The 23,315-nt window shown below is 35.0% G+C and overlaps 3 protein-coding genes across 3 annotated transcripts; 1 reads left to right on the top strand and 2 right to left on the bottom strand.

Moving 5' to 3' along the window:
- Window positions 1–324: 324 nt before the first annotated feature.
- LOC129879909 (nuclear poly(A) polymerase 1-like) lies at window positions 325–9,791 on the bottom strand. The gene is made up of 13 exons (XM_055953646.1): window positions 9,751–9,791; window positions 9,020–9,608; window positions 7,838–7,915; window positions 7,653–7,760; window positions 6,134–6,196; window positions 5,885–6,043; window positions 4,630–4,743; window positions 4,489–4,551; window positions 4,041–4,370; window positions 2,572–2,736; window positions 1,648–2,472; window positions 853–923; window positions 325–765 (listed from the first exon to the last, which is right to left on the bottom strand). Exons 2-13 carry the CDS (start codon window positions 9,107–9,109, stop codon window positions 723–725), a joined length of 2,109 nt encoding a protein of 702 aa, XP_055809621.1. The 5' UTR covers window positions 9,110–9,608; window positions 9,751–9,791; the 3' UTR covers window positions 325–722.
- A 1,474-nt stretch (window positions 9,792–11,265) lies between these two features.
- On the top strand, window positions 11,266–15,391 carry LOC129874028 (DNA replication complex GINS protein PSF3-like). Its single transcript, XM_055949249.1, has 7 exons — window positions 11,266–11,321; window positions 11,527–11,619; window positions 11,724–11,795; window positions 11,881–11,981; window positions 12,411–12,509; window positions 13,375–13,514; window positions 15,027–15,391. The coding sequence occupies exons 2-7, from the start codon at window positions 11,575–11,577 to the stop codon at window positions 15,134–15,136; spliced, it is 567 nt and encodes a 188-aa protein (XP_055805224.1). The 5' UTR covers window positions 11,266–11,321; window positions 11,527–11,574; the 3' UTR covers window positions 15,137–15,391.
- A 566-nt stretch (window positions 15,392–15,957) lies between these two features.
- On the bottom strand, window positions 15,958–22,988 carry LOC129879908 (2-oxoglutarate and iron-dependent oxygenase domain-containing protein CP2-like). The gene is made up of 9 exons (XM_055953645.1): window positions 22,483–22,988; window positions 19,270–19,317; window positions 18,836–19,012; window positions 18,592–18,742; window positions 18,396–18,482; window positions 18,161–18,285; window positions 17,017–17,135; window positions 16,402–16,513; window positions 15,958–16,258 (listed from the first exon to the last, which is right to left on the bottom strand). The coding sequence occupies exons 1-9, from the start codon at window positions 22,807–22,809 to the stop codon at window positions 16,226–16,228; spliced, it is 1,179 nt and encodes a 392-aa protein (XP_055809620.1). The 5' UTR covers window positions 22,810–22,988; the 3' UTR covers window positions 15,958–16,225.
- Window positions 22,989–23,315: the final 327 nt, after the last annotated feature.

Raw genomic sequence — 23,315 nt, 5'->3', positions numbered from 1 at the left:
CTGAAAAGAATGAAATGTAAGCAGAACTTACTCCTACCTTGTGAGAGACAAGATAGTTTGTTTCTGATAGACCATCAACTCAAAAATATTAGTGTGCATACTCAACTTGAATCTTAATCAATCAAACCAATCAAATGATTAAACCAAACAAAGCAACATACTTACATCCATCTTAACAAAAACATAGAAGAAAAAGTTGCTTTATGACAAGATTGTTGGCATCAATAGGCTGCAAGATGTACACAAGAAAGCATCTAATACTTCCAAATTCCACATATTAACCATGCAAATGATTATTTTTGCTTTAAAATTTCCAAACTTGAGTTACACGAACCATAGAATCCAGGTACATATTATTTAGATAAGATATTATCCATGTAATTTACAATAAGCACCCAAAAGGCACTTGAGGATGAGTCTCTTGTCCAAATAAAAGGTAGGTATTAAGTATTAAACACTGATAATTTACAAGAAGTCCAATTTCAGTCAAAATTGGATTCAGTTCTTTCTTTTTTCTTTTTTTTTTTGCTTTAAAACATTCATGGCTTAGCCTTAGAAATTGCAAGATGTACTTGCACCTCCAGCCAAAATTGGATTCCAGCTCTTCTTTCTTCTTTATTCCATATTTTTGTCCCGCGTCTTTTACATAAAAATAGCACTGATGCTTCATGTAAAAGAGTTCTAGATGTATTTCGAGCTCCAGTATCTGGTCAGTGCACATTTCATGTGCTCTCAGTTGTTTTCCGCAAAGAAGTAAAATTGAACCTGCAAAGAAGTGCATATATCACAAATCTAAATGCGCCTCTAGAAAAATTATCACTCATTTCAATTTGGTAGTAGAAGATACAATACCTAATGAGAGGCTTCTGAGGAACCACAAATGCAGCAGATGCAATGCTGGTGGACAGTGCTGGCTCAATCGGCTTCCAGAGGCAAGGAGAAAGAACCAAAAAGATTAGGATTTCACATACCACATTTACTCGTACGATGTAGCAGACAAGCTTATTATAGCATACAATCGACTCAGAGAAAGAGTCGTGTTACAAAGACCTCTTTATTAAAGTTCCTGTAAAATTCTTCAGTGCAAAGACTAGTTGAAAAAGGACAACAAAAGAGGTGGACAACATGAGCTAAAGACTTATTCAGAAAGGCAACTTGGAACATACCAAGCTTTTAAATTTGACCAAATTTATGTCACACCAACATGCAACATTCCATGTCTTTGAATTCAAAAAAGACCAACAGTACCAATAATTAAGTCTTGAGTAACTTTTTGGTTTCAACAAGTCACTAGGCAACAAAATGCTGTAATTTTTTACAATGACTTCCAAAAAGACTAACAGTGCTAATGATTTAGGGCCAACAAGAATCAGATGTTTTTCCTAACATGACAGTTTGAGTAAGAGCACGCTCGAGGGACAACTCACACCAAAGACATCAAAGAAAAGCAGAATTAACTAGTTTTAACGCACAATCAAACAGTCTAGGTATGATGCAGCCAAAAAGTTGAGAAGTAGAAAATTATTACGGAGATTTGTATAATGCAACTGCATATGGAAAGACTGAGGGTGCACAAAATCAGGATCCCAAGACAAGTATTCGACATGTTTTCGATTAAAATTGAAGTCCATGAAGTTAGAAGACAACCTCAAGTTCTTCCAAGCCCTCGCTTTGTAGGACCTTATGGCTAGAACCACCAATTCTGTCCTTTTCCTCTGATGTTACTGCCCCAACAATTTGCTCTGGTTGAGGGTGTTCTGTCTGCAGCTCATTAGCTCCATCAAAATGCTCAACTCCATTTGTCAACTCCAGATCATCCACAAGATCTTCAACACAATGAGATCCACCTTGCTGGCCCACAGTCAATTCTGCAGATTGCATGACTGTTATTGTCTCTGTTACAGCTGCACCTGATGCAGGCACAGGCAATGTGCTTTTGATAGAAACTTCAACTTGGTTATCAACATGTGTAGTACTCAAGGTATCACCAATATCAGCTTCAAAGCGTTTCAACTCTCTAGTTTCACCTGGTGAGCTGGCATCACTGCAACTCATGGCCAGGGACTCTTTTGAGCTAAAACCTGTGTTAACTTCTTCATGTTTTCTCTTTCTGCTAAAAGCAGCATCAGGAGATGTTTTAGCAGTACCAAGTGATCTTGAACCTGAACGACTTTCACTTTTTGCAGGCTGAGCAGGACGTACACCTCCCGGGAAGACAAAGTCAGGGAGATCTTTTCGTCTTACATGAAACACATGAATCCACATGCTAGATTTCCAAACAGCATATGCATATACATCTCGCTTAAAATCTTCAACTGTCAACCTTATATCAAATTGTTCACCTTGTTGAGGATTAGCACCTTGTTTTCTCCGCAATCCCATAAAATAAGAATGGTGAAATGGCTTAGATTTATCTGAGAATTCACCCGGATGTGGATGACATTGAAGTACACCAGCAGTGTCTCTCTCAATCTGGATGAATAGAGCAAGGAAGCTTCATCAATCAGTTCCTTTGGCGAAGCAATAGAGGTGAAGCCATCAAAATGTGAAGCAGAAGAAAAGAAACATCACCTTTAGAGTAAGCAGGCGTATCCTAGATTCAACCCATCCTTTCCATTGCCTCATGTCATCATCACTTTCTGCAGCTATGTCTATTCGCAAGTAGTTTCTATAGGCTTCAAAGAAAGGGAAAGGCTCAAATAGACTTCCCCAGCTAGCTTTGTTAGCTTCTATTGCCTATAACACACAAAAGTAAGTGAAAGAAGACCTCAAAATTGATGAAAATAGGAATAACGATTGGAAGATAACAGCAATAGGATTAGAATAGAAGTCACAACTGTAGAGCATAGGTGCCACAAAAACCAAATGTACAGTATTAAAAGATGTTACAGAATCAAGTATTTTAACCATGAGCACCAAATTCATTTTTTTTAAAGAATGGTAACAGTAACCATGAACACAAAACTCAATGTATACACATGCTTGAACCTCCAAAACAAACATTTAAGCCTAAATACAGAAAAAGCAAACATCAATTGAGCAAAGACTGAATGAAATTCAGTAGAGAGCTGAGATGAAGTAATCTTTGTGACAGCAGAGCTTTTAACCCTCATATGACTCAAGTTCTTATTTTACTTAATGCATACGAAGGGCTGTTTAAAAACTTCTAGGGGTTGAGAACGCGCTCTATCCCCGCAAATCTGATAGATAAGGAGCAATCTAGGAACAAGAGTTTCTCATGGTGAAAATATCTTCCTTCCCAGATTGCAACATGCACTAGAGACTACAGTTGAATGCTTACAATTCACAGGTATGAATCAAGGCTAAACAACCGTAGACACTTGTCTCAATAGCGGAGTTTAATTTTTCCTAAGGTTTATTAGAATCAAGCATACTCACCAAGTTAAATTCTACTGCTACTATCTCGGGTGTTATGGTTAAGATGTAGCATTCCATAGAGATCAAAACTGGGATATTATGCCTACTTTGTAATTTTTTATCTTTGAACTGGTAACTTTACTTTGTATATTGAAAAAAAAGTATTTTGTATACTAAATAAAAATAAAGAGAGAGTGAAGAACACATATAGCTCTAATTTATGCCTCTCCCTTGTTGCAAGGGCTATAAGAGACGCATCAAGGTAAATATAGTCATTAAGGAAAATTCTGAATCATATGGAGCTACATGATTGCAGGCTACTTCAACCAGACTCTACCAAACTACAGCAATTATGACATGCATTAAGCAATGAAAACATGAATCACTGAAACTAAAGAAAGCAGCAAGTGATTTATCAGGCATAAAGACAGTTGAGCAAAATGCTTCTGCTAAACTAAAGATGGTATGCCACACTCGATTCCAAAACATGATTGAGAAACATTCCAAAATCATGGTTTTGTTTTTGATGTGTATTGGATAATAGAAACTAAATGGGTTAAATTAATAGAACCAATAGGAAGACAAAACTGCAGATCAAAATGATTGCATTCAGTAGAATAGAAATAGCAGTAAACCCCAAAAAACTGAGCACACAGAAATACCTCACAAATTTCATTCCCTCTATGGAATTCTTCCATCATGACACGCAAGGTACTTGTTGAAACATTGTAACTAGAATTCATGCAAGGATATGCTGGAGTTATTATCGGCATTAGATGCTGCCTATCTTTGAAATTCCTCCGAGGATCCCAATAGGCCAGCCCAAGAGATCCTTCATTTATTGGACACAGTAAAACTGGGTTTGGCCAGCGCCACAAACTGTAGACTCTGAAAAACCGAGAGACCAACATGCTAGGAGATGCATTAGGATAAAGCTGGCAAATCCTAGCAACAAGCAGTGCCCAATTAATACCACCTAGAAATCCGGTAACCTGGTCAAAACAGAAGTGACACAAGTTTAAGAGAGGCGAACTGTCATTCACAAGATTGCAGGTACTGCGCCTTTTAAGGACGCATAAAATGATACAAGGGGCCATGTTGGATTCTTACATTTGAGTAAACTCCACGTCTTTTTGCCCACAATCTCATGCATCTCAGTGCGGTGCGGAAACTCTACAGGAACCAAAGATGGGAGAAAGATTAACCATAAAGTTTCAAATAAATATATTTACACAATTGTGAGGCAAAAACCTGAATATTGGGTACTAAATGCAAAACTTGATCCGTTACTCTGCATCCATTAAGACTACGAACAGTCTGATCATCCACATTCTGTAGTATAGACTCCTGCGAAACATCCAAGTCCTGCAACAGAAAAATAGGATTAAAATGTAATAGAGTGCATCTCGAGAAATTTACAGATTAATATATTTATTCAAAAGCATACCAAGATTTCAGATGAATAGTATGACAACACCACTAGTTAGAATTATGATCTTACAAATACAAGGAAAACAGTAGTGTCATCAGCACACAACAGGACAGAGATAACTGAATACTACTGATAATGGATAACATTAGCGAATAATAAGATAAGTAGGAATGGGCAACTGTATATTTCAGATTTAAAAAAAGTAAACAAGAAACTAATAAAAATCTTTTTAGAAAGAAAAAAACACTATTTTTAGATACCTTGAAGCAGTCAGGAGTTCCAGAAGTTCACGTGCAATTGCAGAAAAAAGCATACTAATTTGCATTTTACAAGCAAGAGCCAGGAGAAGCAGCTAGTAATTATGCACAAATTATATAGTACAGTAATAAGATTTCATCCCCCACCCCCTTTCAGATGTTCTATTAGTATAAAGAGCCTAAAGCAAACATACACCCTCATAAGATGACCAGGTGCAATTTTCAATACCTATCCATTGTTATTTAATAAGCATCAAGTGGATACTTAAAGATACAGTAAAACCATAGCTTTCCCTTGACCAGCTACTACTTACATCCAAATCAAAAATGAAGGAAACTAATAAAATCTATCCATGTCATTTGCAAGTAACATCTTACACCAAAAAGCCGAATACCCGTCATTTTCTAAGTAGGAGACGAATTCCCTTCAAAACATCCTCTATCTCCACAAAATCCACAAACTGCAACAAAAGCTGCAATTCTATTTTTCTATTTCCACTTTTGTCTCCATCCATACCACTGCAATAAGCAAACTTAAGGATACGCCGCATGACCTACTTCATCCCAACTAAGTTTTAAAACATATCGCACATTTCCTTGGCTACTTTGGAATTAATCAGGAAAAATGAAAAAGTAAATGCATCAAAGTGGGTACTGAAACCCCCCTGCTAGGTTCATCAATTCAACCAATTATGAAGACAATATGCAAAGCGTATAATAAAGCCAAATGCACATCAGAAGACAGATTTCCTAGAACTACAAAGGATGGTGCATCTCAAAGCAAGAGTATAATCAATCACATACAAGAGAATCATACCTCAGGAATAACCCAGAGTGATACATTCGCGTAAAGAAGGTCTATAGAAACCCCATTGAACTTGAACTTCATAACAGGAACGTGAGCGTCAGGAACAGGATGAAGTTCTTGTATTTCAGGCATCTCTTCAAGCATTCTGTGAAGTTCACCAAAGAAGTCCTGCAAAGTAAAGAGGAACATTCCATGAATCAACCTTCAGCACAGAATCCTAAAATTAAAGGATGTAAACTGAAAAGGCTGTCATCCTACCTCACGCATCGCATGTCTAGGTCCTACACATAGAGTGTCTATGTCAGCACCAGGGCCATGTACCTGTTAAAAACGATTTTAAAAAGTCAACTTGATAAAGCAAAACGGTAAAAATTATCCAACAAGCAGGATAAACCAAGCAATATAGTATACAAAATACTCCTTTGGTCTTTATAGACTTAAATCACCTTTTGTGTAAAGTTACACATACAATCACAATACCTGTAATGTTTACTATCTAAAGTTTCTCCTTCCAATTTTCAATCCCGCCTCACAAAGGGTGACAGCTACTACAAAGTATCACTACATAATCCTTCCCCATAACATCCCAAATTTGAAAAACTAAGCATCACAGTGATGAGAGAAAAGACCAAGGCACCCAAAAGGGTGAGGCCTAGTGGTCAATGAAGTGGACTGAGAACCATGAGGTCTCAAGTTCAAATCCCAACGGAGGTAAAATCACTAGGGTGATTTCTTATCCATTTGTCCAAAACCTTGGTAGTCAGAGTTACCTGATACCTGCTATTAGAAGATAGCAGGTACCACATGAAACTAGTTAAGTTGCATGCAAGTTGGCTGCCCATGGTTAAAATAATGATGAGAAAAGACCAAGCTGCAAAACCAACTCCTAAATAACACAAGAATCAGAACACACAGTAGAATTGGCAAGACAACAACATACCCAGTGTAGTCACTTTGTGGGGTTTGGGGAGGGTAGAGTGTATGCAAACCTTACCCCTACCTTAGAGGTAGAGAGGCTGTTTCCAATTGATGGGAGAAGGAAGTAAAAAACACCTATTCATGCTTACTGAAGTTGTCACAAGATTGCTATAAATTAAAAGATCTGCAAAGGCTTGAAGAAAAGTTGTAGACCAAATGCCCTCTCCTCAATCAAGTACTATATTAGATTTGACAAATTTATTATACATGCAACTGCCTTCAACCTGAGGAAATTTGTGCTCCCTGAAGATCTACTCAAGCAAATAACTCCCTCCCCCACACCCCACACCCCCAAAAATTCTTCATTTAAGTTGTTCTGGAGGACACATATCAGGGTAGAAGGCTAGTACATAGTGACATTATTCCCCCTTATCCGTAGGCGTATTAACGCACTATGATTTCTTGTACTCTGATTTATGTTATTTATGTTATGTATGTTATGTTATCTTATGTTATTTATGCTATTATTTGACGATATCTACTGTTTTTTGGTGCTTTGATTATACTATTGTTTGGAACTCTTCCGTTATCTACTTTCCTACTTTTAATATTCTTGTCTGACCTTTTTTTTTCCTATGCTTCTATTGAGTCGAGGGTCTTTCGGAAACAGCCGTCCTACATTGGTAGGAGTCAGGTCTGCGTACACTTTACCCTCCCCAGACCCCACGATGTGGGATTCCACTGGGTTGTTGTTGTTGTTGTTGTAGTGTTGAGCCATAGACATACAAACAAAAGCGCCACACTATATACTACCAGTTGAATCCAACAAGGGAGTAAATATGAAGAAAGAGAGACATACACCAAGCCGATATGAACCAAATGTGAAGATTTTTGCATTTGCCTCATGCACCAGGTCATCATTGAAGCATTTAGCACGACAGACATTTTTCACCCAAGTCTTCACAATCTGTTTCACTCCAAAATCAGTAATTAATGACTCAGTTGTAGTAGACTAAGAATTCTTAATTCAAAAATAACAACCACCTGGTCTAATCTCCCTAGCACTTCTTCCCTTTTAATGGCTTCTTCATGACTTTCATATAAGCCTGCATCTGCAAGAAACTGAAAAAGTGCAGTTCTCGTCAGATTATTTTTTTTAATACAATCTATCTCTATCTCACACACACATGTGGATGTGCCCACATATCAATATTTCGGAAATCACATATAGGTTCAAACATTGTTCTCTCTTGAATCATACATCATTTCCTTGGGACACTAATCTGTGTTAGTTTAATCATTCGACCGAAAAACAAAACATGGTTGAGAAGGAAAACTTAGCTTGATTTTAAATCACAACTTAGATTGATTTTTAAACAACCCTCTCAATGCCAGAAGTACAAAGCATGGTTATGTCTCGTTAACTTCAAAATTGTATGTCCTATCCTATTAATCAATCAGATACAGAAGATTTCTACTAAAAACTTGTTTAGGCTCGGTTATAGGCTTTTATAGATGACAAGCCTTCTGAAGGGGTATTGATGTAAAGTATAACCTACCTATACAAGTATTTAGGTAAGACCTTAGCTTACTTTGTTTAGCTTAAATTTTTTATTATCACCACTACTTAAAAACAGTAATTTCTTCTTCTTTTTATGACAAGGGAACCCGCAGGAACTAGCCTTCAAGCACACAGGCAAAACCCCGCTCCAGTGTGATAGCTCGCAAACCACAGAGTAGAGGTAAACCACACTAGGCAAGCCACAATGAGCTCAACCGAAAAAAACCAAGCAGGGGTTTCAAACGTAAGACCCCCAATTTGGGAAATCCCTACTCAACCAACTTGGACACCCTTGTAGGTTACCCAAAAACAGTATTTATGATTACTCTTACTTGTAGATATAACAGTTTTGGTCTTTTTGGAGTTGAACAGCAAGTCTCTTTGAAGATCCATGTGTTCTAACTGATATACTCAGGTATTTAACAAGTATACAAAGCAACTTTTAACTTACAAACCTGTTCAAGAAACAAAGTCTACCACACATCAAATCCCAGTTTACAACCTCTGAATAATGCAAAATCAACTCTACCAGGAATTCAACGTCAGGGGAAACCCCTTAATTTGTTAAATCATACTCTTTATACAAAATCTGAAAACCCGTCACAAACACAGCAGAAAAAGGCAACTTTTTTCAATCAAAAGCATAAGGTAAATCAAGAACAAACCTTTTCCAATTCGCGGTTCCTAACAACATCCAATTCAGATGGTCCACCAGTTGAAATTGGCTCAGATATTCCATATGCAGTGCTACTCATGCCTCCAAATAACACAAATAACTATTTCTCTTTTTTCTTTTCTTTTTTACTCAATTGAAAAAACACAGCAACTCTATAAAGCTCTTTATCTTTTTTGCATATAATAACAAAATAAACCTTGAATCACAAACTGTTCTCTTTTTTTCCCGAATAAGTTCACTACAACAATTGAATGTAACTGGAGAAACAAAAAGGCAAAATCAAAACTGAAAAAGAAAAAAAAGAAAAAATATGAGTATTACACTTCAGGCAAAATCTCATTAAATTGAGAGGAACTACAATGAAACGAAATACAATAATATAACACAAACAACTAAAAACCCTAACTTTCTCGATTTTTTTTCTTTTTCACTTTTTTTCTCTAATACAACTTCACACCACCAATAAAGCTACCGTAACTGCTCGAATTTGGCAAAATAAAGCCTAGAAACTGTGCGATTCTCTCAATTGACGCCGATTTTTGCTCGATTAATGCTTCGTTCTTCGCAGGATCGAAACCCTAGAATTTAATCAAAAAAGAATATTAAAAAAAAAAAAAAAAAAAAACGATTGAATTGAGATTAGATATGCAAATATATATATATAGAGAGAGAGAGAGAGAAAAAAAAATTAAAAGGGGAGAAGTTGCAGATGAAGCTTACAGGAAAGAGACGAGGCGGAGCCACTGGTCGCCAAACGAGGGAGAAAGAGAAAGAGAGAAGTAAAGAAGACTATATAATGGAGATATTTTATTTTATTTAAATAAATAATAAATAGGTGAAAAAAAGAATATAACAAATCTAATTAAATATAAAAAATTTAATTTTAATTTATGGTTATGTTATTTCGTGTTAAAGTTCCTAAGTTTTTCCTAAATTTGTATTTTCTCGTTAAAAAGAAAGTTTAGACATGTTCTGATTAGTTTTCTATTATCAATATTCGAACTTGAGATTTCTTTTTTTTTTAACTATTAGATATTTATATCAATCAACTTGATTAATCTATTTTTATATATTTTATAGTTTTTACTTAAATTTATATCTCATATCTATCAACTCGATTAATCTACACTCATATATTTTATAGGTATCACTTGAATTTGTATGTGAAGTGTGATTAAATATAAATACATTTCATTATATCTCAAAAATATTACTCATGAGATAAATCTGACAAAGAAAATAAACTATCAAGATATTATTTCCTTTGTTCATAAATATAAAATAACTGAAAATAAATAAGTGTTATGTATAGCTTAGTTTTAATAGTTAATCTATATATAAAAATATAAGAAAAGCTTATAGGTATAGAGAGAGAAAAAGACTGTATCAAACTTATATAATAACTATGATAATTAAAAATGAAATCAGAAAATATTATTTTATGAGGATATATTAGATTTTGACTCACAATTTCAATGGTAAATCGTGTACTACTAATTTGCAAAAATATAAATTATAATAAAAAATTATATAATGATTTTTCACAATAAAATTAGAAAAGCAAGTCAATAAAAGTGGTACAATGAGCAAATATTATTAACACGAGTCCAATAAAGGTGGAAGATGATGTTTTCCAACTCACTAATTAGTTAAAAGTTTTAGGTCCTTAATATTTTAAAATCAATTAAAGCTAATAATAGTGGAAGATGGTGATATCACACTTATGCTACTTTGAAAATTCATAATTGTGTAGATGACATTATCTATTAGAGATACACGTAAATTGATTTGGACTTTATGATTATAAAAATATATACGAGTTTACATAAATGTGAGCATGTCAATGTCAGTTCTATTGCAACTTATATGTAGAACGAATCTATTATGAAGCTATTGATTTCATTTGAATTTAATATTCTTGATACAAAAAATAAGTATATGTTGATGTCAATTACATAAATTCTATCGAAGCTTATACTAAGGATGCTTCCTCCTCTTCCTCTTGTACCAAGAAGCAAGCTGAAAACACAAGTTTACACCGCTTGAATTTGGATTAGTTGATATCAAAATGGATATCGTATACCGCAAGAAATACCATTTTTTTTTCTTTTTAAAAAAAAAGGAGTGATCCAATATTTTCCTAAAACACATGGGCATGAATGAAATAAGGGTAAAACTAAAGGGTGCCATGTACAAATTCCTCTACTTTAATATTAGCGCCATTTTATTGGAGAATATAAATATTTTAGCGCCATTATTTTAGGGCTCTCTCTTCGACTTTGGACATCTAGGTGAGTATTTTTTTCTGCTAATTTTGTGTAAAATTCACTCTTTTTTTTGTCAAATTTCAAATAAAAACAGTAATTTTTAGATATAATTTCTGTCTTCTTGATGTTTGGAATCAATGAACTCAATATTGTCGAATATCTGGAGAAAAAAAACCCAGATAGATTTGAAATGTTCATAATTTTTTTTCTTTTGGGTTTTCGATTTCAGCGAGTTGTAGCCCAGATTGTGGTAAAGTTCTCTTTTTTACCATTGAAAATGGCAAGTTATTATGATATTGATGATATATTAGCTGAAGAAGAGGTAATTTAATTTTCTTTATTTTTGTTATTTTTGGTTTAAGATGATTCTTATAAGCTATTTGGTGTAAATATATTTATGGGTTTGATACTAGTTTTGTAATTCAGATGGTTCCGGCTGTGTTCTTGCAAACAGCTAATGAAGTAGGGATATTTGATTGTGCTGATGACACTAACAAGGTAAAATTCTGAGTGTTACTCTTATGTCAAATCCGTTTTGTTTTCGTGACCATAAACTGATGGTTATTTCCTCTTTTAAATCCAGGTGGAAGCTGGTACACATGTAGAAATGCCCTTTTGGCTTGCCCAGGAGCTATATGTGAGACAAGCGGTATCGATCAAAGTTCCTCCATATTTTGATACCAAGTAAGTAAAGATCCTAGTGTTTGTAGTTTCATGCTTGCCTATTTTAAACATAAGGTGAACTAGTTTAAGTATGCGAAAAGTGGCACTTATTGGAAGATGTTGGATATGTATGGACACTTGGTCTTACTTGTGCCTACATCAATTTGTTATAGTATATTTTAAAAGTTGGTTTCAAGGATTTTAAGTCGCTTAATGTTCTCTTTGGCCTGATGAAAATCTGCCATGCTCAGACTCTTTTCTGGTCTGTTTAGAACATGTTGTATCTCATATGACAATTCGCATCTCAAGTCTAACTTTTCTCTCCGGGGGTGGGGGTTGCAAAAGTTTGAGTGTCTTTTCTCAGTATTAAAGTTCTTGGTACACAAGTTGTATTTGTTTTGTAGATCTGAGAATAGAAACCTGTTTGTTTCTTGTATGCTAATTTACCAGAGCCAAAACGAGGAATGAGATAGGAGCTGATGCAGCACATGTTGATCTAAGAAGTTTATGCCCCTATTTTTACGATTTCGGATGCAAGATAGCACGCTTGTGAGTTCTTCTTGACTGTGTTCCTTCTGCCTGTAACTTTTGTCATTCTTTTATCAGTTTATAGCCGTTTCCTCTTTTGTAAGAACCCTTAATGCCCCAGGTAAGTGAACTGATGTAGAATGGTTGACTTTATTTTGCTATAGCGGTCAAGTAATGCGAGACAAAACCTTGCTACTTCGAAAATAATAACTTGTACTTGCAGTTGTCATTTCTAGTGTAGCATTATGTTCTAACTGGTCTGAATTATCAATGGTTTAAAAAAACTCTTTTAGTGTGTTATCATGCTGTCAGAGTCTTCAATTATTTGAGAGGTATAAATTATCTCATTTGATGGGCGAATAAGTTTTTAAAGTGTAACTGTTTTACAGCAACTAATGTGGAGATGGTGTCACCCCATCTTTTGCAGTTTTATTTTACAGCAATGCACCCATAACCAAAGAAATGCAAAACCCATTTTGTTGCTATCTTGAAAGGATTGGATTCCAATTTGACTTAGCACCATTGTCCCTTGCATCCCCCCCTCCATCCCCTCCTCTCACTTGGCCAAAAGTGTGATATACTGAACCTGGTATCAACATTTTAGCTATTCCCAATTTTCTTCCGTCTGTTAAATTGTGTAGTTGCCAACTTAAATGATGTGGTTGGTAGTCGACTTTCTATTGAAATTCTGGCGCCTTGTTTGAGTGTATCTTGTAATAAATCTTTGAATTGCAGTTGCAACTCTTTGTTGCCTAAAATTTGTTGTGTCTCCTGATTTTCTTGTCCTTCCCATTGCACATTAGTCAATTGATATACACGTAAATGCTAAATTGGTTTTCTTTAGGTCAGCGTTATATCATGTTCAACATCTTTCTTATTGGAACAGGATTGGTGAAAAAACCATTGGACCTCTACTTCTGGTTGCATTTCGAACAAGATATAGAGAAGTCCTCATCAAGGCTCATACTGCAGCATCAATTGTGGCACCCAAGCACTTGACTCTCCTTACAAAAGAAGAGACTAAATGTGAGAAAAGTTCTTCCAAACTATTGATTATCTACCATAATTATCCCCCTGCCCCTCCAAAACTATGTTGCTCGGACTCTTCATAAATGCCACAAGGTGCGTGTCGGATGCTTAAAATGTAGTGCACTTTTTGGCGATCCGATCCGGGTGCAACAACATTTTTAGAGAGTCCGAACAACATAGCCCCAAAACAATATAAAAATCGAAAGAATCCCTCTTAGCTCCAAAACAATATAAAAATCGAAAAGAAACCCTTTTGTCATCTTTTGGACAGTTTCCTAAAGAACCTTTTTTGAAAATGCTTCTTTGGAGAAGTTTTAGAAACACAATGAACTGTTTTTGGTTAGTTGTTTTAGAAGTTTTATTACCAAAAATGTGTTTCCAGGCAACAGTTTCAGGTTGCTTTTAAAGGCCAGAAGACTTGTGGTTCTGTCAGAAAAGTTTTTGAAAGAAAACCAAAAACAAGCACAATTTTTGCTATAAAAATAATTTATGATCCAAATACTTATAAGATTTAGAGTGTGTTTGGTATTCCCAACTTCAACTAGGAGTTCCACAAGTAGCATCCGATGTTGCTTGTGTCTTTCACATCCCAGCGCCCTACCCCCCCCCCCCCCCAACTCCCAACACCCGTGTTTGTCGGAGCTTGGAATTAAAAGAGACTTTTCTATTTGAGGATTTAGGACACAAGTTTTAAAAATTAGGTAAAAGGGACTCTTCATTAATTAGTGATAATGACATATATTTTAAGAATCCACAAGTTTTTTAATTTACAAAAGATCCCCTCTCTTTTTTTCCCTGCCCCTCATCCACCCCTCAGCCCCATCCTCCCTCAACCTCCCCTCCTCCACGTCATCATCGCCTCCAAACAACTAGCAGATGTTTAAACATTTGCCTAAACAACTAACAAATGTTTTTATATCTCGATCTCCAAAACAATTAGCAAATATTTCCACATTTCTCCAAACAACTAGCTGATATTTAAAATATTCTCATTGTTTTAACTAAAGAATCATAAAAAACACCTAAACAACTTAGGGTTGTTTAAATATCTTCTGGTTGTTTGAACTAAACAACTTTTGATTGTTTAAACAATTTTTGGTTGTTTAAACAACTTCTGTTGTTTGAACTAAACAACTTAGGGTTGTTTAAATAATATCCCTTGGTTGTTTGAACAACTCGTGTTTATATTAACAACATATCCTCTCCTCTCTTCTCTTCTCTTCTCTTTTCATCAATTTTTTTTTTATAATTTTCACAATTAAATCGGAGTGAAAAAATTGGAGAAAAGAAAAGAAAAGAGAGGAGAGGAGAACAGATAAAATCGAATAAAGAAGAAAGAATTGAAAAAAGAAAAGAGAAGAGAAAAAAGAAATAGAAATCTCCTATCCTCCATTCCACTCTCAAATATCCCTTTTACCTCATTTTCCCGTGTTTTTCTAGATTATAATAAAATGTTGTTATAACGAGGTTTACCTGTATTAATATTTTGCTTTTTTATCAATGATGAAGTGTATGAAGCTGGTCAATCCTCAACAGCTGCATTTAAGAAGTGGAGGATGGGAGGTCCTAGACTGCAGAAAGCTTCTGTACTTGGGAGAAAGAGGAAGCCTGTTGAGTGAGTTTTTGTAATTGAAACATATATGATCACTCCTACAATGTGAAGATGTGTTGTAGTATCTATTTGGCTATTCTATGAGATTTACATCTCATTTCAACGGGTCGTTTAGTGTGGAGTATAAAAATAGTCTTAAATAGGGCGTATTAGTAATGTCAACATTATTTTTTATTGACTATTTGATTTGTGTATTGAATGAATAGCGACAGTGTATTAGAGTAGGAATAGTATCCCGTATTATTAATGTCTTGATTTACTATGTACAAGAGTAGTATTGAATAGATGGTGTACATGGGATTAAATAATACCAAAGCTAATACATGTATTATTTGCTAATACCTCTTACCAAACAACCCCTCTAAGGAAGTGAGTATAGATTACTATAGGTTACTATGATAGGTGTTGAAAGAGCATATGCTTTTATTTGAAACAAAACATCAAAACATTCTTCTCATTCATAGAATATAATAGTAAATAAAGTTACTTGACACCTATGTTCAGGAAAGGTAACAAATATTTTGTGAAATGAGATGCACACAAGTTGGACATAAAGAAAATACCAGATGACTTCGCCTCTGCAGAACATAAATGGCTTGCCTTGTGGTGAATAAAAGAAGTACAGAGGACCACATAAAAGAACTTTTGTTCATTTTTTTTAATCATAAGGGTACAGGAAATGTACCCACCAACAAAGTGAGTTTGAGTAACCAACCAATTGTTGTACCATAGCCAGAACTTAATGATCTATTCAATTGGCCAACGAAGAAACTATCTACTCTATAAAGAAAAAGAGAGGAAATAATGACACAACACAATTGTATAGTCTATCCTGAAAGAGAAATTGCCTCCATTAACAAACATGACTACATAACAATGCTAACAAGACTGCTCCTTTTGTACTGATACCATCTCAGTTTGGCAAATAGGAGGTACCTACTCGATTTACATGTATAACTATTTCAGTAACACGGACAACACCCTTTAATATTATATCGAACAAGAAAGTGCATCTGCCTTGAATATGAGGATTTGAGCTATATTACATGGCGCAAAGTACAAAAGGGGATATATAAAAGTAAAACAGAATGAATAGTTATATAGCAGTTTCTCCTCGTTTCAGCAGCTCCTGAAAAACATACAGGACAAAATAATTAAGAACATGCTTCGACAGGTTCTAACTATAATTCAGCTTTTAATGTCGTGTTGCATAAGTAGAGCTTGTCAATTACTCGCTACATATTATTATGAGGGAAACAAGTTACTGCATACCAATTTAGTAGCAGCAATAGCCTGTCGCTGCCTTTCCTTCTTATTGCGCTGGCACTCAGAACACCAGCTGGAGACATCTTTCTGGTGCTTCCTTATCTCTCTAAAGACAGAACTGGAAGGGAAAGATAACAATCATTTAGGTATTCAACAATTCTAGTAGACGAGAATAAAAAGTTTGTTATCTGCTATAATTGAGTTGCAGCAGAAATGTTCATAAACAAATACAAGTGAAACACATTTATTCAGTTGGAAAAAGAGAGAGCAATCAAAGTACAATGTATGACCGACCACTATCAATGGCTAATGAAAAAGTTCAGAGATTTAGATAATGGAGCCCATTTTAACAAAGTTTCTGTAAACATGCTAAACCAAGCACTGATGCCAGAAATTAAATGGAAGACATCAGAATATCTGCATCAAGGAGTGTGCAGATGGCAAGGAGGCCATAATTAAGCATCATTATTGTGTAGTTAGACAATTAAAAAGCACTATGTCGGCTTAACACTTCCAAAGTTCCAACAGATAGTAATGTAGCAATAACAATTTCTCCACGATCACATTTGGAAGAGACTGTCAAGTGCATGACAAAAATTGAAAGACAAGAGTATCTAATACCTTCTGCACCACAACAACAAGTTGATCCTCTGCCCTGATGTTGTTGCTCTAGCACCATGGCGATGGCGACCACGATGCAGCACTGCACGCCCCACAGAATGGGAATAATCGAAGATCTCCTGTTACAATATTACAGAATACAGATCCAATAGTGAATTTCATATAATTGACATGATTAAGTTGTATTGTGAATTTGATGATTGCTACTCTAACTCACATCTAAGGTGGAGTTGGCAACTTTCTTCATTATTTACAACATATATAGACTACAAGTATTAGCTGATACGTTTAGTGATCAAGCAAAACAGTGTGTAATGTGTATTTGTTATCCTTCGCTATTAATGGAAAGATACATAGAAGGCAATTTTGCATTTCAAAGTAAGGTGTCAATTAAAGATCCCACAAATTGGATGCCAGTACAAGGGAGTCTAGGTAGTAGTCCCTCTTTTAGTTGTCTAACTGGAGTAGCAGAAGAATGCTTAAGGGGTTGAGGGTCCATTGTTAGAGAGTTAAAAGCTACAATCTGTGTCATTTGTATTTTGGGTGTAAAGAGCACATATCATATACTCTACATAGTTGGAAGGCTCTTTTTTTATCCTGAAGTATATCGTTAATCTATACTGTATGTTCTGGTGGATATCAATGGAGTCACTTTGACTTCTAAAAAAACGACTCCTTTTCCCATCCCGAACCATGAACAAGAAGATGGTCATAGATCCAACTTTGAGTTATTTATCAAAAAAGTGAAAAAAAGGATCCAGTTTTGAAGCTCAGATTATCATGACTTCAAATAATCAAAATGAACAGTAAGCCTTTTCTTTTGGTAAGTTCAATCAACAGTAAGCTTTTTTATCAGAAAAAGTTGTTATACATTACTTAGTTGCGAAATTGTTGACAGCAACAGCACTTTGACAAGCTATTACTTTTTATTTATAATGGAGAATAGAAGAATGAAGGACATATTTGACAGGTTAGTGGCTACTACTTTCAACAACACGATAACAATCATGTAAAAGAAACAAAGTATGAAAGAATGGAACTTATATATATAATACAACAACAACAACCCAATGAAATCCCACAACGTGGGGTCTGGAATTCCACACGCACAATTACTCAACTCATACAATGGGAAAATAATTACCTCTGGTTGTGATTCAGTATTTACATGCTTCTCACACCGCACTCCACGGAAGAACAGCTCTCCACCCGAGAATTGCTTACCCAAGCACACATTTAAAGTCACTTCTGAATCATCCACATGGAAACCTGAAAAATAAGCTGTTTAGAAGCAAGACAGTAACTCAAAGAACCAAATAAGTTTTGCGGCACTCAAGCAATAGTTTGCACCATGTAACTACTAAATAGAAACAACTCACCCAAGTCAACGTCTCTATCCATCCCATACTCGACGACAAAACCATGATGGGAATCAAGTGTGGATCCACCAACTTCAGTAAAGAAAACTGCACAAATAATTCAAAGTAGAAGATCAAAAGAGATCCAGGCAATCTTCTCAATAAGATCCTCTTTGTTTTCTTTGCTGCATCCTAGTAAAAATATACAAGTTCTTACCTCTTGAAATGGGACGAATGAAATCTTCCATCAACTTCTCCAGCATGGTGTCAAGGCCAAAGTCATCAAGAACGGCACCAAATCTGTTCATCGTATTGGGACGCATTATTCTGAATTTCGTCTCACGGACCCACCTCTCAAAGTTTTCTACCTAATCAATCAGAACCTGATAAGAAAACAGAAAAGCTAAACTACAAAGAAGAAGTAGATTGCCTGCAAATAGAAGCAGCAAGGCAGCTAATACCTCAGCCAACAACATCTCACAAAATCGTGGTTGAAGCATTTCGAACGTTAAAACTCCAGGAGAGGGTTCAGACATTATGTTCCTGAAACTTTCCTCTGTGCTCTCACTAATTGCCTTGAGAAATGACGGCACAAAGAAATTCGCAGCATGCAGCGTATATAGTTCCCTGTGTAGAGGCTGGAATAGAAGGCATGCAAATTAGAAAAGAAGACAATCAACCTTAATTCAACAAAGATCACTGAGTGTTACATTCCTATACTTCTAATTCATCAAATGGAAAGGCATTTCTCTCTAGAGAAAATACAAGCAAAGTTATGTAAACTTTCATACTTCAATTTAATAGACTTCACATTAAAAAGCATAAAAATTGATCTTGTCATTTACAACCATCATTGAAATATTAAATGCAAATCCCTTCAGTAAAATGTAAATACCTGATAGTTTGATATGATCTTCTGTCTGTATTCTCTATGCTTCTGGACCTGTTAAAGCAGAGGAGATGAAACATTATAGTACTGAGAGTATTATGGAATGAGAGAGAGTGCAAATTTCACAAATAGCAGGGAAAAGTTTTGGGAACCAGGGACAGTCAGGGAAGACTTTATCAGCAGACAGCATTCCAAATAATTCTCGTGTAAACAAGGCTTTCATTAGGAGACTGACATGTTTTGCTCAACTATTCCACCACATAATAAGCAAATTAACCAGGTAGGTTTAACTTACGTTATCAGTTCTTTTAAACCAAAATTTTGGTTGTTCGTATATTCATCTACACTCGGGTCACATCTCTCCAGAATCTTTTGAAAAAAGCAAAATGCTAGGTCCAACAAGAAAAAAGTTTAATATGTAGAAAATGACGATAAGGACACAACATTATAGTCATCATAAGATAGAAATCATATATCTAGTCACTGCATTTTAATCAGGATCCAACCCATCTGAAATCTAAATAGCCTTCTAACCATTAGAAATTGGTTTATTTATTTTTCAATTTTAACTTTCTGCTCTCATTATATGCTCATAGAAAATATAGAGACCTTCTTATTTTATTTTTTGTATATTAGTTGTCAGAGATAAGCTTGAATTGAAAGACATAGAAAGGATTCATATTGTCAACCGTAACTTCTTGGGATTTAAGATAGTAGTTGTTGTTTAGTAAACGTCTACTCAGTTTTGCACTAAAATTGTAACCTTTTCAAAATGTTCATTGTACTCAAATTCAAAGATTAGATTGGACCTTCATCTTACTAATCTTTTTGCCTTTGAAAAACTAATTATCACATTGAATTTGTGGGAAATATTTTAGAAAAAAGTAAAGAAACTACACCATAGAAAGGCTCTCTGCAAATAACACCAATTGTCTATGCTAACTATCACTAGTGAGTGCTCCAAAACTTCACAAGAAACAAACAACATCCCCTCATATGTATAGAAGCATTTTCCACCCTTTTAAAAGACCTGCTATCTTTTTATTAACTACATATAGTCTTTTAAATTTTTACTTCTCAAACTATACAAAGATAAATCAAAATCTAAAATATAGCATAAACAATTCCACAGAACACAAAATCAACTGATACTTAAAGGCAGACACTATATTTTCCAAGCTATTCACTACTAATCCTGAGTATCTAACAGCAACTTGAATAAAGACAGTTATAAGCAATAAAACGCCTAAATTTTTCAGTAATAACCAACCAAAAAGCCCAGAACTTTTCATCTTTTAACTTCTTTTTTTTCATTCTTAGCATAACAGCATTCTATCACACCTCAATTCACAACTCTGCATACCCACATAATTGTGCTCAAAAACCTCCCTTCATCAGCACTAACTAACAAAGGATTTTCATGTACTCAAATTAGAAACAAGCACTACCGCAATATACATTGAAAATAACTGCACCTAGAGGCTACAACAAACTTGCATAAAGGCAAAATACATGCAAAATTTTACAATACAAAGCCCAAAAAAATTCCAGTTTCTCAACATTCTGTAACAACTCAATTCACTGCCTCACACTCTAATAAAATATATACATTAATCAAACAGTGCTGAAAAAACAAGGAAGCCAAATACATGCAAAATTTTGCAATAGAAAACCCAAAAAAATCCAGCTTCTAATTTCTTCCATTTCAGCTTCCCAATGTTCTACAGCTCAATTCACACACATTCTAACATAATATATAAAATAATCAAACTGTGCAGAAAAACAAGGAAGCAAAATACACGCAACAGTTTGCAACACACATCCCAAATGTTTTCCATTTTCAGCTTCTTAGAATTCTATCACAGCTCAATTCACACACATTCTGACATAATACATACACTACTCAAACTGTGCAGAAAGAAAAAGGCAAATACATGCAAAATTTTGCAGTTGACATCCCAAACTTTTTCCATTTTCAGCTTCTCAACATTCTATCACAGCTCAATTCACAGCCTCACACTCTAACATAATATAAACACTTATCAAACAGTGCAGAAAAACAAGGAAGCCAAAAAAAAAAAAAAAAATTTTGCAGTACCACATCCCAATTTTTTCCCATTTTCATCTTCTTAGCATTCTATCACAGCTCAATTCCCACACACTCTTACATAGTATATACACACTAGTCAAAATGTGCAGAAAAACAAGGACTCGACACATGCAAAAAGCAAAATGCAGAAATAACAAACAAAGGATTTTCATGCACTCGAATTAGAAACAAGCTCTAGAAAACTAAAATCCACATTGACAAAAACTGTACCTAGACTGTACTGCAACTTGCATAAAGACAAAATACATGCAAAATTTTGCAATTCATAGCCCGAAATTTTTCCAGCTTCTAATTTATTTATTTATTTTCATTTTCAGCTTCTCAGCATTCTATCATAGCTCAATTCACACACATTATAACATAATATATCCACTATCAAAAAGTACAGCAAAAAAAAGGTAAAATACATGCATAAAAACTTGAGCTTCTAATTTTTTTTATTTTCAGCTTCTTAGCATTCTATCACACCTCAATTCACACACATTCTAACATATCATATACACACTGATCAAAATGCGGACAAAAACAAGGACGCCAAATACATTGCAGTACACATCCCAATTTTTTTTTTCCATTTTCAGCTTCTTAGCATTCTATCACAGCTCAATTTCGCACAAATTCTAACATATCATATACACTAATCAAAATTCTCAGAAAAACAAGGACGCGCCACATGCAAAACGCAAAATGCAGAATTGAAAATGCTATGACTTACGCAAGTGCATTCGCTTCAACAGCCTCACGTTCTAAATGATGTATACACTAACCAAATAGTGCAAAGCCAAATGCATGCAAAATTATGCAGTACATATCCCCCAAAAAATTACATTTTCAGCTTCTTAGCATTCTATCACAGCTCCAGTCACACACATTCTAACATATCATATACACACTAATCAAAATGCTCAGAAAAACAAGGACGCCAAATACATTGCAGTACACATCCCAATTGTTCTCCATTTTCAGCTTCTAAGCATTCTATCACAACTCAATTCACACACATTCTAACATATCATATACACATATACACACTAATCAAAATGCGCAGAAGAACAAGGACGCAGCACATGCAAAACTCAAAATGCAGAATTGAAAATCCTATAACTTACACGAGTGCGTTCGCCTTCAGGAAAATAACGGAGGAGAATTTCGCGCATGTATTGAACCTTCTGGTCCCGTGAAGAGCTGAGAAGAGCAGGCGGAAGATAACGTTCAAGGGATCTAAACAACAACGGACTGAAATCCAATTGAAGGTCATCATAGTTATCCGGTTTGTGATCAACACTAGGGTTCAATCGCAGCCGGTGAGAAGCGAACGACGGGTAAACGACGCCGTTTGATCCATTCCGAATACAATTTCCGGTTCCGTTGCCCGTAGGGTTTGTTGATTGACCATCCTTCTTCCAATCCATTGCTGCTGCTCCATCTTGAGACATTGATTCAGTTCCACAATTTTGAATTTTTTGGATTTTGGATTCTGAATTTTGGGATTTGCAGAAGGGAGAAATGTGTATACTATGGGATCATTATATCAAATGGAGATTAGGGTTTTTTTCAGTTGGGATTTTGTTGAGGGTGATGAAGCTCTTTTTTAGGGTTTAGATTTGTCAAATCTGATTATTTTTTTTTAATTTTAATTTTTTTAAAAAAAATTGTCTTTCTTATTTTATTTTTAAGCAAAATATATAAATAGATAAACATATGTGATTTATCATGTTTATAAGATATTCATGATATATATATTTACGTCAAATAATATATATATCATTTACGTCAAATAATATTTTTTGTTTGCTTGGATCGCAGAAGCATTCGAAATGGACTTTGCATTCCTTTCGTTGATGAAATGATTCATCTCATTTAGGATAATCATTTTTGAAAGATTAGTCTTTCATCTAAAAACGTGTAACCGTTGCACTGATCATTTTAGGCGAAGTGGGAC

Source organism: Solanum dulcamara, chromosome 2 (genome assembly GCF_947179165.1).
Source record: "Solanum dulcamara chromosome 2, daSolDulc1.2, whole genome shotgun sequence".
Classification (NCBI taxonomy): domain Eukaryota; kingdom Viridiplantae; phylum Streptophyta; class Magnoliopsida; order Solanales; family Solanaceae; genus Solanum; species Solanum dulcamara.
Note: the sequence above shows the minus strand (reverse complement) of the source record. Positions and strands in the feature narration are given on the sequence as shown.

What these genes read in the sequence shown, in the direction of transcription:
- LOC129879909 (XM_055953646.1), bottom strand. Translation starts at nt 9,109, where the DNA reads ATGAGTAGCACTGCATATGGAATATCTGAGCCAATTTCAACTGGTGGA. An exon ending in TACGCCTGCTTACTCTAAAG is followed by an intron (nt 2,473 to 2,571) that starts GTGATGTTTCTT and finishes CTATTCATCCAG; the next exon opens with ATTGAGAGAGACACTGCTGG. An exon ending in AGGGCTTGGAAGAACTTGAG is followed by an intron (nt 924 to 1,647) that starts GTTGTCTTCTAA and finishes TGCCTCTGGAAG; the next exon opens with CCGATTGAGCCAGCACTGTC.
- LOC129874028 (XM_055949249.1), top strand. Translation starts at nt 11,575, where the DNA reads ATGGCAAGTTATTATGATATTGATGATATATTAGCTGAAGAAGAG. An exon ending in GTGCTGATGACACTAACAAG is followed by an intron (nt 11,796 to 11,880) that starts GTAAAATTCTGA and finishes TTTTAAATCCAG; the next exon opens with GTGGAAGCTGGTACACATGT. An exon ending in GGATGCAAGATAGCACGCTT is followed by an intron (nt 12,510 to 13,374) that starts GTGAGTTCTTCT and finishes TTATTGGAACAG; the next exon opens with GATTGGTGAAAAAACCATTG.
- LOC129879908 (XM_055953645.1), bottom strand. Translation starts at nt 22,809, where the DNA reads ATGTCTCAAGATGGAGCAGCAGCAATGGATTGGAAGAAGGATGGTCAA. An exon ending in GTGAGATGTTGTTGGCTGAG is followed by an intron (nt 18,743 to 18,835) that starts GTATTAGCTGCC and finishes CTGATTGATTAG; the next exon opens with GTAGAAAACTTTGAGAGGTG. An exon ending in ATACTGAATCACAACCAGAG is followed by an intron (nt 17,136 to 18,160) that starts GTAATTATTTTC and finishes ATATTGTAACAG; the next exon opens with GAGATCTTCGATTATTCCCA.